General features: G+C 41.1%; 1 protein-coding gene across 3 annotated transcripts in view; it reads left to right on the top strand.

The window, feature by feature from the left end:
* LGR5 (leucine rich repeat containing G protein-coupled receptor 5) overlaps positions 1–14477 on the top strand; it is a 119672-nt gene that overhangs the window by 93649 nt on the left and 11546 nt on the right. The window contains exons 5-11 of one of the 3 annotated variants that reach the window (XM_079936323.1): positions 1095–1310; positions 3086–3157; positions 5953–6021; positions 7403–7474; positions 11058–11129; positions 11278–11346; positions 11488–11559. In XM_079936323.1, coding sequence (XP_079792449.1) covers positions 1095–1310; positions 3086–3157; positions 5953–6021; positions 7403–7474; positions 11058–11129; positions 11278–11346; positions 11488–11559 — 642 coding nt within the window. The remainder of the gene's footprint in view (positions 1–1094; positions 1311–3085; positions 3158–5952; positions 6022–7402; positions 7475–11057; positions 11130–11277; positions 11347–11487; positions 11560–14477) is intronic. The other 2 variants (XM_079936325.1, XM_079936324.1) reach the window with 2 other exon arrangements.

The raw sequence follows: 14477 nt of genomic DNA, 5'->3' as shown, positions 1-14477 counted from the left end.
ATCCTTGTGTGCTTCCTGCATCTGTTTAGTCTTAAGTGCTTCCTAAAACATTTTTCAAAATCCACTCGTGATTTTCTAATCCTTCCTAATACATGCGCTGCTTAAAACGCAACTCTTCTCTTTCTTTAATCCCAGCTTTGAAAATGCAAACCAATGTGTGCGCCTTGAGAACAGACTGGAAAAAATGACTGAGGGCTGTTGGATGCATAGCTGAATGTTGATGGGTCTGTTCATGCACCTTACAGAAAATTTCAATTTGTGTCTGCCTGGTCACTTCAATATGAAAAGTTAAGGCATTGTCATTACAGCCATTGTTTATGTTGGATTAGGGTGAAATAAATGTATTGCACTCCCTCTGCTGGCTCTGAAGCTGTAACAGCTTATTAACTAGACCTATTTTTAGATGTATTTCCCCATTTTTTTAAAAAAAGCAGTGTGTAGAAAAAGCAAGCAAAAACTGGGAAAGCTGTTAATTTTGTTGTTCATTTAAAATGTCAAGAAAAACAAACATCTGCTCAATGTCTTTGGTTCGGATGAGCAAGAAAGCCTGCAGGTTTAGGCTTTTCAGCACAATAGTAAGAAAAGGGGGGGGGCACCTCCCTTCTCCCTGAGGCATGCCTCTGACAACCTTGTAAATATTACTTGGTCCCTTTCAAATACTGAAATAATCTTTTCCCAGAGCTAGTCAATAAGTATGTTTTGTATGTTCAAAACAGTCCAGGAAAGTAACAGCGTTTGTTTGTCTTGGGGTGGGAAGGAGGAGAGAAGGTGTCTTTCTCCTGGTGTCAGAAAGGGAAGCTAAAAGATCACGCTGAAACGTTATACCCCAGGGAAGGCCACTCCCTTGCCGGAAAGCGTGTTATCCACAAGGCTGGAAGAGAATCACGGCACTGTGGAATTTTACAGCAATGGTTCTACTCATGAGTGAGAAGAGGCTACCAGGAGAGCAGAATGCTCCAGGTGTCAGGGGGTCCTGAAGACCCCGAGCCCTGTTTCTCTCCTATGAATCAGCAGATTGAGGTTTTCCTGCAAAGGCGCGTCCTGTGCCTGGGCTCCGCTCTCTTCTTCTGCTCTTGCTTTGCTCTCTTCCCCAGGCGTCTGGATGCCAACCACATCAGCTCCGTGCCCCCCAGCTGTTTCAGTGGCCTGTATTCTCTGAGGCACCTGTGGCTGGATGACAACTCTCTGACAGAAATCCCTGTCCAGGCTTTCAGAAGTTTATCAGCGCTGCAGGCCGTGACCTTGGCCCTGAACAAAATACACCACATACCAGACTACGCCTTTAGAAACCTCTCCAGCTTGGTGGTTCTGTAAGTTTCATTGATTTTTTTCCTCTCTCTTTTAGCAGTTTCTAAATTCACTGTAACACCTCGTAATTCACTGTAAGGCCTTGACCTTAAACAGATAGCCCTTCAGACTTTGAATAGGGACATTTTAAGGGAGGGGAAACCCCCCAAAATGACTCATAAATGTTCTAATTGTGTAAAAGAATTAAACAGCATTTATCGAGCACCTGCCAAGGGCCAAGCACTGCTAGGCATTCAAAGATAACAAAGTATGACCTCTGTCTTAGGGAAACCATTGTGTATTGTACAGGTAATCACCACGCTGTATGGTTAGTCCTGCGACCGAAGTTAATAAAAAAAATCCCTTATTTCTGATAATAATTTATAATGCAGGTCAAATTGAAATATGCCCTTCTTATTATTTAATAAGAACTTCTTGACCCCCTTCCAAGGGAACAGAAGCAAGGAATGAACCCTTGACAGCGAGCTATGCATTTGTATGGCTTTTTTCCTTTGAGGTCCAGATTTCACTATTTCAAGTAAATCAAAAAGATTCTCAAGTAATAGTTTGAAAACTAATCAGTTCAAGAGTGTAGAAGGATGTCCCACGTGTATAACGATGTCGATCAATCCTGATATAGGACAACAGTAGCTGCTTGACAGCCTCTAAGAGCAGTTTGCATGGGGACTTCGTGGAAGGCGTCTTCTGCACTATTTCTGGCTTTGCTCCATGCCCCCCACCAGCCCATCGCTGTCTTCAATCACTCCACTTTTCCTGATGACACGTCAGTCTCTTGCACTGCAGTATATACTCCTTTGACGGCTGGCCAGCATCTCATCCATCTTTTTAGGCTCCCCTCAACCCTCTTTCCTCATGTGTTGCATGTAAAAAATCCTCAATAAATGTCACAAAGATGTCACATGAAACCAACATATATTTATTAGAATGAAAACCTTAGTCTGAAAGGATAGGACATGTGGGGTGATAGTAACGAATTTCTACACTGAATTTCACGTACAAAGGTGACGCTTCTATCCCACCAGAAGCTGGGTAGGTGCTTTAATTTTTCCCTCCACTAGAGGGAATGGATTTGCAGAGATCCAGCTATTCTTTTTCCCCCTGTCCTTAAGCCGATTTTCCAAAAACCCCTTTGGGACTTGGTCCGGTTTTCAGTTATGCCCACAGCTGTTCTCACTGGCCCTGACCTAACCAATTTAACCATTGAGCCAAAGATGATAATTAGAGTCATTTATACTACGTCAAGATGACTACTCTCCTTGGGCAGCCAAAACATCTGATCGCCATTCTCTGTGGCTGAGATTGTCGTTTCCTCTTAACCTGTAGCCCCACCCTGGGAATGTAGCCATGATAAGCCATCAGCTTTAATAGAAAATGTGCTTAGTACACCTAGGACCTTCCCTCCATCCTTCATTTGTCAGTGTTGGTCAGAATCTCTATTTAGTATCCTACATCCCAAAGCCACACTGAACAACCTGAATTTACTTTAATCAGTCTCGTTGCTCACTCCGTGATTATCATACACTCCATGCTATCTCAAACCCAAAAGGTAAAACTGTGACTGCCTATTAAATTCTGGGGTATAGCATCATCTGTGGTAAGAGTGAACGGGGCGGATAGCCTTTAAAACAAACAAACAAAAACGTTAAACAAAGCATTTCTTATATATAATCAGTGCATTCTTTAGCATAAGTTTCTTTGGATTTCAGCAATCAGAATGTTGTGCCTAAGCTTCAATGTGCAGTGTGCCTTCCTGACCGTCAGTAATGTTCTCCTGCAGGCATCTCCATAACAATAGAATCCACTCCCTGGGAAAGAAATGCTTTGATGGGCTCCATAGCCTGGAGACTCTGTGAGTTGACCTTTTATTTGTTTCCCTTTTTTCAGTGTTTTCAGGACTATTCTGAAGGAATCGAAATAGGCTTCAAGTCAGACTTGCTATTTGGTTTGGTTAATTGCCTGAGCTTTAAACAGATATTTACAGTGGCTTCATCTTACCCACACACACACACACACCCTACAGAGCTGAACAATAAAACAGATTTTGTTTTAATCTATCAAGAGTGATAAATGAGTTCGAATCCTTATAAGCTAAATGAGATGTCCTCTACTGAGCAGTGACTGTTTGCTTAGGAATGTGTTCTGTCAAGGATCAGTTCCATATTGTCACTCGGGCTCACTATTCATGAGTCTGGTCCAACCGCCCCCCCCCCCCCCGCCCCAATGAGAGGACGCAGAGTAGCAAATGCCAAACTCTGTCCGATCCAGAGGGAACAGGCGTCTCATTAGCAAATGGTGAAGCTTCCTGCTGAAGCAACTCGGAAGTCTACAAAGTAGTAACAGTAGTACATTTATTGAGTGTATCTCTAACCAATATTGTACTGAGCACTCAGCATACATTGTTTCAGTCACTCCTACAAGCATCCCATGAGAGCAGGTGCTACCATACCATTTTAGGCTCCAGTAAGGTTAAGTTACTTTATCAACACGACATAGCCAGTCAGTGCATAACTGGGATTTGCTTCCTTCCCTAGTTTGACTCCAAAATCCATGCTTACCACTATACCCTACTTCCAAAGAGTGGGTCAAAACCTCAGTTCTGAGTTGGTCTGTAATAAAAATACATAGAGTCCAGCCAGCTGACCACCCAGAGCCACAGCGAGAACAGTTCTTACAGCCTCCCCAGGGCTGAGCTGTTTCCTAGGGGAGGGGCTGCTCTTCATCGCCCTGTTGAGTAAGAGGCCTAATGAGGGTGCTCACAGGCAGTGAGATCACCTTGCGTGCTGGGAGAGGAAGTGGTTCCAGCTGCGCCCTCCTCACCTCCATGTTTTTCACACTCAAGTGTAATAAGCCACACAGCGCCGCTGAATCTACAACACTGGCTCTGACCAGGACTGCGGAAGGGCGTGACCAAAGACCACATCTCGTGTGGCTTTGGAGCCCTTGTTCATTTGCATACAGAGCTTAGCACTTTGTACCTGGTCAATTTAGCTTCTAACCAGATGTGGGTCCACTCATTTCCTGCGGGACCTAACAGCTGTCCTTCCAGGGTTACTTAAGTCACTCTGTGCTTCCTCTTAGAAAGGAGGAATCATCCTCATAAGGAGATGCCAAAGGTGAACTTGTCCAGGCAGGACTTTGAAGTCGACTTAAAGGCACAGGCAAGCTGTTCCCATCAGCGGCTTGGGAAAATTAGAACATCTCCCTTATTTACACAAAGGCTGGGCTGGGGAATATTAGCAATGGATAGCACCTTCCAGTCCTTTTCAACACAACAGGAACATAAAAACAAGATGGGCTTTGATAGGTATTTCCATAAATAGTCTTCCTCACCGCCCCCCCCCCCCCCCCCCCCCACCACAGGGCGCTTGAGGTAAGGACCCAGGATTGCAAATTCATGCAGTACATGCTTTCAGGGCAAATTCATGTGAGTCTCAATGTCCCCTCTTCCCTCGCCTTGCCCAGGGCTACAGAGGCTCAGTAGATTGGTTATTCCCAACCTCTTCCTTTCCCTCACTAGAAATCTAAGTAATTTATAAGGACCCAATCCTCGTTTAATCAAAACAGAGCATCTGGAGAGATTTACAAACAGGAAGAAAATTTATGTCCACAAAAGACACAAGTTTCCTGCCTGCTGTATAGCTTAAGGATGGTTTGTGCCAGACAAGTAGGAATCTTGATTCATGTTTAACTTGGTCAAATTATCTCTCTCTTAAAGTTAAATAGGAATTCTTCCCCACAGAGGAAGATCTAACCACATCTGATTGCCTGACCAAAAGGTTTTCTGCGTCATCTGGGAAATCTGCCGTTCCCAGAGACAAGGCGGAAATTACTTTTTCATATGGAGATGTAGATAAACGGTGGAGTTAAGTCTAGAAAGCGCTTGTGAGTAATGGAACTGAAAAGCCATTTGTGTCATAACAGAGAAACGAATGATTTGAGATTGTTTGGCCATTCCGTCTCTATGCAGGAAGGATGATAGAGAGCTTTGCCTCACCGACGTCACCCTTCGGATCTGAATCTTTATTTGTGACCATGTGGAAATTCTAGACCTGAGGTTCTTCCTGAGAGTATCCTGTACCACATAAGCCTCTCCAAAAGTAGGCTACCATCCTGGACCTCAGGCTGGGAGAAAGACAGGAACTGTACCAGAGCCAGGAACAAAGCCACTCTCCTAGATGTCCCCTAGGACATCTGAAAAGCAGTGGGACAAAGTCAGAGAATGGAGGAGGGGACTGGAAAGCGGATGTGGTTCAGGAGCCCCGAGGAGGGTACAGACTAGCTGGCAGCTTGGTGAGCGGGGTTCGGGTGAAGAGCTACAGCGGCCAGCCGCCAACACCTGGCCAAGCGTCCCTCCTGCTTGGACATTCACACTGCTGTATGTCCCCTCCCTTCTTTTACTGCCCAGTGCCATTGAGCCGTGACTTTTTGAAATTTCTCATGACCAGTCTAATGACCATTTTAATGCAGATACTTGTGGAATGATGGTGGTCAGACAACCAACACAATCTCTCTTCATTAAGAAGAGGAATGAGAATTGTTATCAATGATACTGGTCCATGGGAAGAGCATGTTAACGTTCCTTGTAAATGTAATATATATGAATTTTTAAGTGAAAAACTGAACATATTATTTACTTATTTTCAGAGATTTAAATTATAATAATCTTGATGAATTCCCCACTGCAATCAGGACACTGTCCAACCTTAAAGAACTGTAAGTAGGACAAATTTAGTGGGAGAACTATTCTTTGTGAATTTATATTAAAGTATGTTTGACGATTGCACCTAATACGACTTACTAGAAAAATTTAAAAGGTCATGTAAATAATGATTAACTACATCCAAAATATATTTTAATTTGCTTCTATCACCAACAAACGGCAGATAATCATTTTTTAATTTATAATGGATTTCTCTAATATATATATATATTAGAAAAAAGGATACATATTTCTTTAAGCCATACTGTTTTTCTAAGCCACATTTTCCCAACATTTATATACGTTATAGGTTTGTAGAGAACTCTATCGGAATTCAGTTATTTGCTGAGCATTTCAAAAAGACAAACTTTCCTAGGTTGCATAGGACTGGAGGAACACAATATATGTGCCTAGTGTAGTGCTAGATGCCTTCATATACATTATTTCATATTTTTTAATGTTTCATAAATCTTATTTAATTCTTAAAGAAACTCACCATTTTACTACAGTAAAGCGAACTTTCAGCTATTAGGTTGCATATATTGTCTTTTATATATTATAATTACTTTTCTTTGTACCTAAAAATGTGAATAACCTATGTAATGTTCTAACACTTGGAAAGGAAAATAAACACAGAGCCTATTCTCTTGGCAGAGAGAAATAAGACACACAGCTAAAGGAGGTAGACAGCAGGGCTTGTTTATAAGAAAAAACCTCTATGTGGTTCTGCCTCAGGAAACCCCACACGGGGCTTAGCTGGGAAGTCATCATTGTCTGGGTCAGGCAGCCCCAAGACTGCCATTCACCTCATTCAGCCACAGGCCCACATAGACCAAAGACCATTGACTCTACCCCTCTGCCAGTCAGACAACATTAGCACTGACAGATGAGAATCAATTTGTTATTACAGACTCACTGAGCTGGGGCACCTTTCTTCAGCTCAGGAAATTTTGTCCTCATAAGGAGATTACTTAACTCTCTACTTCACTGCAGCTTAAGTCAATTTTCTCTTCTCCTGGCTTTAAATGGGGTAAACAGGAGCGATCATAATCCTCTCTCCAAAGATGGTTTCCTCGGTCTCAAGTTGTTATACCATGATGCTCTATTGGATATTAACAGATGGATTTTCTTTTTATAGCATTAGGTTGTAAGTTTCCATAAAGCACAGTTATTATTTTCAGATTCTTTATTCCTCTTTCCAGATGACAGCTTGTGATATCTTTTTCTCCTAGAGAGTACGTGAGGGCACAAACATTTCAAAATGCATAGAGGAATTTAACCTTATCCTCTAGTTACTAAAATTGCTGATTATTGCCACGGGTTTGGTGAGGGGAATATTAAATGATTTTACCCCACAGGTTATTTTCTATAAATTATCTTTTCCTCTCTTTCTAGAGGATTTCATAGCAACAATATCAAGTCGATACCTGAGAAAGCCTTTGTAGGCAACCCTTCTCTTATTACAATGTAAGTAGCCATAGTTCTTTTCGATTTTTCTATCCTGCAGTATAGCATGAATTGCACTTTTAAGCATACTATATTTGCCCAAGTTTTGTCTCGGTCACTGTAGTGTATATGGAGATGTTTTGCTAAGTTTTAGCCAAATGCTGTAGCAATATTAGAGATTCTTTTTCTTAGGACCTACAATGTGCATTGCCTTATGTTTGGTATCTTCAAATGCCTTGTGTCACTGCACAATAATCTTATGAAATGCTTTTTTGCTTATTTCTATTTCCTAAGGAATAAAACTGATTTTTAGAGCATCAATGTCAAGGTCACCTAGTCATTCAGAACTTGAACCCAAGTATAGTAGAAACATAAATTATTATGTTCTCACCCCCAAAAAGATAAATATATAATAAATAGTTAATTATCTAGGTTGGGGGAATCCATTCACCACGTATACGTATATCCAACCAACACACTGTAAGCTTTAAATGTACAATTTTATATGTCAATTATACCTCAATAAAGCTGAAATAGAAATACATACATACATACATTATTATATATGATAGAGGTCCTTTACCGCAAGGAGGGGGAGATGACGAGACTACTGCTTTACGCTAAGTAGCCATTCGATACCCATTCATTCTCGAGTCCAAACACTGAGTTACATTTATACAAACTAGGATGTAATTCTGGAAAGGTGCATATGTTCTAGGAAGGTGTATATGAGGATCTGTATGCCATAATGGCATAAGGTAGAGTTACAACTTCAAAGTAGGATTAATTCTATGTTTCATAGTTAGCACAAACAGAAAATTGATCCTGTGTAGGTACATATAGGAAGGTGAAAATACGTAAGTAATAGGCTGGCTCTTAATTAAAAGACAACTGGCAGGTTTGGGACATAGTATTGGCCTAAGGTCATGGGTGGGGGGTCTGAAATATGGAGGAGAGTAAGGACGACTTCTGAAAAGGACTCTAGAGCACTTCCTGGCAGATATCCGGCATCCTGTGCCAACTTGATAGAGAGGCTTTCTGGAGCCGTGTAGCATTTGTCACAAATGCTCTGGAATCCCAATTAGCCCTGACAACTGAGAAAAAGAAATACCATTCATCATTTCTGAAACGTTCTGACAGTATGTTGGCAAACTAAGGGGGTTAAAGTTTGTTGCCAGTAAACATTAGTTCTCATTAGAGAGTATTTACATACTGAGAAGTTGGCAGATTGCATTGCCTTTCTTTGCCCCTTCTTTCCTTGAAGCCACAGGACTGGTTTTCTTAATCACCCTTTTGATATGTTAATACCCCTTGAAGAGGACTAACAGCCCCCCAATACTTATTAGCACTTCTCTCCACTCTTTGCTGGCCTTGACTGTTTTCTCCCGGAAGCTCTTCTGTCCTTGCTTCTGCCTCCATGTCTATCTCTGTCACTACCGTCCCCGCCCATACTCCCCCCAACCCAGATTTCTTTGCTTTCCTTGTCCATTGGCTACCCAGGCCTCATTTCTTCCTCTGTGGTCCCCATCCTATCCATAACTTCTTTCCATCCCCTCTGCCACCAGCCCCTCTGCTAGCCATTACCTCTAGATTTCTACCAGTCTAAGGCTCACCCCCCTGCCTCTACCACCAGCACAGTGCTCACCCTGGAAGCACAGCATCCATGTTGTCATTCTCTTGCTGTGAAACATACAGTCAGTGTTGTCTGTTTACGTTAAACGCCAACTCCTTTCCCTGACAGTCTCAGCTTTCCACATGGCCCCAGCCAACCCTCCTGACCCATTCCTCAGTTACCTTACGCCATAACCCAGACCAACTAAGCTACATTCATAGGACAGATTCCCTCCTTTATTTCCTTTGCTCCTATGATTCCGTCCCCTAACTATGCTTGTCGAAATTCTGTTTTCCAGGGTCTATTTCAAATGGCATTTTCATGAAGTTTTTCTTGACCTCATGAGAGAACTCCCTCCTGAGAACCCTATAGCTCCGCCTTGTGTTTGTGATACTTATGCCTTATGTACATAAGCATGTGTATTCATAGCTGCCCATTGTACTTACATGCACGCAGGTATATGAACCTAATGACATACAAACAAGCACATAGTGTAGATAAGGGATAATGTAATATTCTGAGGACAGCTCCATTTCTATATTGTAAGATGTATAGTCCTCCTATAATCGAAGAGAATGAAAAAAAAGAATATATGTGTATATATATATATTCCTGAACCACTTTGCTGTACACCTGAAACTAACACGACGTTGTAAATCAACTATATTTCAATAAAAATATTTTAGAAAAAGATTTATAATAAAAAGATGTACAAGAGAAAACAAACAAAAAAGACCTATAGTCCAGCTCTAGCCCTTTCTCTTACCAGTTGTCTAATCGAAGGGAAAAGAAGAAGTCAGAGGGTGGGAGTGCGGACGGGGATTTGGCATGTTGAGTGACAACTATATCCCAGGCCCTGTGCCAGATGTTACATGTGCATTAGCTCTTTTAATGTGTACACAAACCCTACTACTAAGTATTATTACCTTAGTTTAACAGATTAGAAAGTTGAAGCTCTGGGAGATAATGAGCTTACCAAAATATCTGAGCCTCAGCTTCTTCCTCCAAAAATGAGGGAAATAGTACCTAAGTGTCTATGCCGTGGATCTTATAAAGTTGGCAGGTGGATTAATTGAGCTCTAGATGTGAAAATGCTTTGTCAACCAGAGAGTCATATCCCCTTATTTGTTTGTTTTATCCCAACTGATTCCAAGCTTCTTTAGGGCAGGAACACCTTATCATTCTTATTCACATCCCCAGCATCTAGCATAATGCCAGGCACATAGTAGATAGCTAATGACAGCCTCCTTAATAAATCAGTCTTTAACGGCAAGCAGTACCTACCCTCATGCTTTGAGCATAAGAGACACCAATAAATATTTGTTGAATTTAATTGAACTGGAAGGATGTCTCAGCTAAGAACTGTTTGTGGGACTCCATTGACCAGGCGGTTCAAATACCTTTACATTGAAAACATCTGTAAAACAAAATATTTCTGAAGTTCTAATAATGTCTTACCTTTTAGAGCAATCATTGATTTTTTTAAATCTAATGTTACAAAAACCCAGAGTAGCAAATTTCCTCTCAAATAATTTGAAGGATCCTTTGTGTGTGTGTCATAAGATTTGACCAGAGGATATGACCCTCATGTGACTATATAGAACTTCATCTTTCTTTAGCTAATGATATAACCGCCAGCACCTTGAACTACCTTTTGCCACTCAATGGATAAGCCACAGATATTGGAGGCAGAGGAAGAGCTTTAACTGTAGTCAGTTCACTTGCTTTTCTCCATAGGAGCTGACATTCATATCTGCCTTGCTGTCAGAGATTTTCAATTTTATGTAGTATGGATTTCTCAGCAAAAATCTCATAATACGAATGAAAATACTTTTGAGTAATCAAAATTACTGAAACCAAGTAATCAAAATTACAAGTAATCAAGTAATCAAAATTACACAAGTACATTGAAGGCATTTGTTGAAATTCTGAACGGGTGTTCATTTGTCATTCAAGTTTTATACTAAGACGTTGGTCTTTGGATTTTTTCAGACATTTCTATGACAACCCTATCCAGGTTGTTGGGAGATCTGCTTTTCAACATTTACCTGAACTAAGAATACTGTAAGTGTTTATTTCTCTTACAGATCATTTTCCCTTTACAAGGTTGCTGTGAAGACCAAATGAACATTTCAAGTGCTTTGAAATGGCCATAAAAATGACCCCTTCCTAGAATCTTCTCCCAGTAATACTCATGTACTCCTCCTTCTAGGACTTTGAATGGTGCCTCACAAATAACTGAATTTCCTGATCTAACTGGTACCGCGAGCCTGGAGAGTCTGTAAGTACTTGAGTAGGCTCTTGACTTTGCCCAGAACTTGCACTACCCTTCGAGCCTGACCAGTCTTAACATCAGTGCATCAAAATATGTCACTGTGTGATGCCTAAATACAAGAATGATGTCTGGTTTGTGTTTCCACAGGACTTTAACTGGAGCGCAGATCTCATCTCTTCCTCAAACTGTCTGCGATCAGTTACCGAATCTCCAAGTGCTGTGCGTGTCAGTAAAGCAATAATGTTGTGTAAACGGGGGTGAAATGACCAACATTATTTCAATAATCCTTTAAAAGAGGAGAAAGTTCTTTCCTCGCAGGTTTTCAGGAGGTCAGGCCTCCTTTGCCTACTTGGGGCCAGGGAAGTGGCTCTCAGATGTGACCCTGGTAATAATGGCAACGACGTACCCCTTGTTTCCAAGTCCCAAACAGTCTCCCATTAGAGTTTCAACTAGCACACATTTCCCTTCAGAAAATGGATATGAACAAGCCAAAATAACTTCATTGCCCCCAGCCCCAAATCCTCTGCAGAGCAGGAAAAAAAAAAAAAGAAAGTCATGGATCAAAAACCCAATATGGATGCCAAAATAAAATTATCAGACCCACACAGACCTTGATAAAGGCAACCAAACATTCTTCCGGTATAGTTGCTGGTGCCATGTTCTAATGTTTCATCTAATGGCTAAACAGCTTGCATATGTTATTTCTGTTGACTTGGGGCTTTTTTCCTCTGCCCTTCCCACATTTTACAAAAAGTAGTTTATAGGAATTGGGAGAGCCTTGTTCTGACCTTCCATGTTCAGCCTCCCCCCTCAACGCCCTGTGATCACCTTCTCAAGCAGTGCTGGGATGTAGTGAAAGCACCCTTAGTCTCTCGCATGGCTCTGTTCTCACATGGCAGACTTCTGCGGCAGTCGAACGCCTGTGATTCCACCACAAGCTTTCCGGAGTAACAGAACTACAAGCAGCTCTACAAATGTCAAGTGGAAGAATGGGAACGTTCTTCAGTGATTCTGCCTTCCCCTCTCCCCAGCCCGCTACGTCACTTTCAGGCCGCAGTTGCTCAGTGATAGGAGTTGCAATAAACCACATAACAGCCTTAAAGTGAGTCGTTCATGTATAAAGGAAGGGGATTAAGAACAAGTCTCCTCTTCCTCACCTCGTATGTCCCTAGAAGGTATAGATACAGGTGAGGAAAGAGAGAATTAGGGAAGTAAAGTACATCTGTCAAAATCACACTGCAAGAAAGTAGCAGAGTTCGAATTCAAATGCAGATGGTTTGATTGAATAACTGGGAGAACAAGTATAGACACCAGGTGGTGGAAATCTCAGGAGCCGTCTTCGAATTCTGCCCACCACACCAAGAATAAGCATAATTATCCTCATTTCTTCAGGAAGCTGGCTCAGTAACATGACCAGGATTTCACATACTGTAACTAATAAATAGGGAGCCAGTATTTATATCGCATCTGTCTCCAGTATGTCACACAGCGAACGGTAAACCACCCGGGTCTAAAGCTGCACACACCGAGGCTGACTGGCGAACTGATTAAGAGCAGAAGCTCTGGGGTCTATTTTTCTGGTTCAAATCCGGCCTCTATGCTATCACAGTATCTTGAGCGAGTTATTTATCCCTTCCGGGGCTCCATTTCCCAGCCTATAAAATAAGAGATGTAGCCACTTCCTTCAGGGGATCGTCATGAGGACGCGATAAGTTACTACACGTCAGACACTTATACCAGCACCTGGAGCACTGCAAACTCTTCGACCATGTTAGCTCTTATCATCGTCTTTCTCGCTTCCTTTACACCATTATTCTTTCCTGGAATGGAAACCTAGAAAGGCCTGAAAGACAGCAACTGCATTAATGGCAGTGTCCGGCCATTTTCAAAGCACATCAACCTGTAGCGTTGATTTGCTCTTCACAACAACCCTGCAAGATCAGCAAAGCAAGTATCTTCTCATTAAAGAAGAGAATTGAAAAAGACATCAGTGCTTCATCCAGCATATCAACGAAGTAGAATTAAAGTTGATAGTAGAACCCGGGGTCATGACATTTACTCCACTCTGCTTTCTGTTCTGGAAGTACAGGTCTGAGAGCTCTCTTCCTTTGGCTGCGTCATCCACTGAGTAGCTGTTACATGAGGCAATGTCACTGTACATGACTGATTTTGCCTCCAAGTTGCTTCTTCTCCATGGGAATGACTTGACTGTGTGTGGCTTTCCCCACTTACTAGCTGGTGATCTTAGTCTTTGCTTTGTATGGGAATCAACACAAATGTTTCCTTCATAAGGTGACCACAAAGATTAAATGAAATAATTCAGGTCAAGCTGTAAACACAGTGTCTATATATAAGAAGTGCTTGATCAATGCTAGCCATGAAAATCATTAGGTAATAGGTAGGAAGGTGGTGACACTGTGTCTTTATGTAGAAGAAGGTTTCATGTACCCTCTACTAAGAATTACACAGGAAGGATTGTTCCCCTTGCTGTCTGTGGAAATGAGTGAACCAGATTATTATCAGCTTTGATAATATGTGTGTCCATTTTATCACATTCACTACTTTCCAAAAATACACACCATATTGTTAATCGGCTGTATTTGTGCATAGGTGTGGGGCATTTTTGTTTTGTTTTGGTTCGGTTTGGTTTGGTTTGGTTTGGTCTTTCAAATCTCTAGTGTAAACTACAAATTTGTGTTTGCACACAGCTTTATCTGAATTATTCATGTGTAGTAAATTGAACTGTATTTCTACTTAAGTTCTATTTATTCAATAAATGTAAGATAAAGTGATCAATTTCAAAAATAAAGTAATTTAAAACCCTCTCAGAAAACAATATGGATTTTTCAGTTGCATAGTGGTGATCTGGTTTTAAGAATTAGAATCAGGCATGAAAGTGAGTTAGCTGATTAACTGATAACTTTTAAAACATGAGGCAAGATTTTTATATATATATATATATATATATATATGTATGTATATATATATATATATATCTGTTACTTTATCTACCAGCTTTCTTTTTTTAAGCTTTCTGCAAATTACCATGGCTTGTTTCAGATTAGTTATATTATACTATAAATATGTCCAGATGTTTTTGTTATTCTGTAATTTGTTGAGTTTGGGCTGAAGACTTT

The sequence above is a fragment of the Stenella coeruleoalba genome, assembly GCF_951394435.1.
Source record: "Stenella coeruleoalba genome assembly, chromosome: 11".
Classification (NCBI taxonomy): Eukaryota; Metazoa; Chordata; class Mammalia; order Artiodactyla; family Delphinidae; genus Stenella; species Stenella coeruleoalba.
Note: the sequence above shows the minus strand (reverse complement) of the source record. Positions and strands in the feature narration are given on the sequence as shown.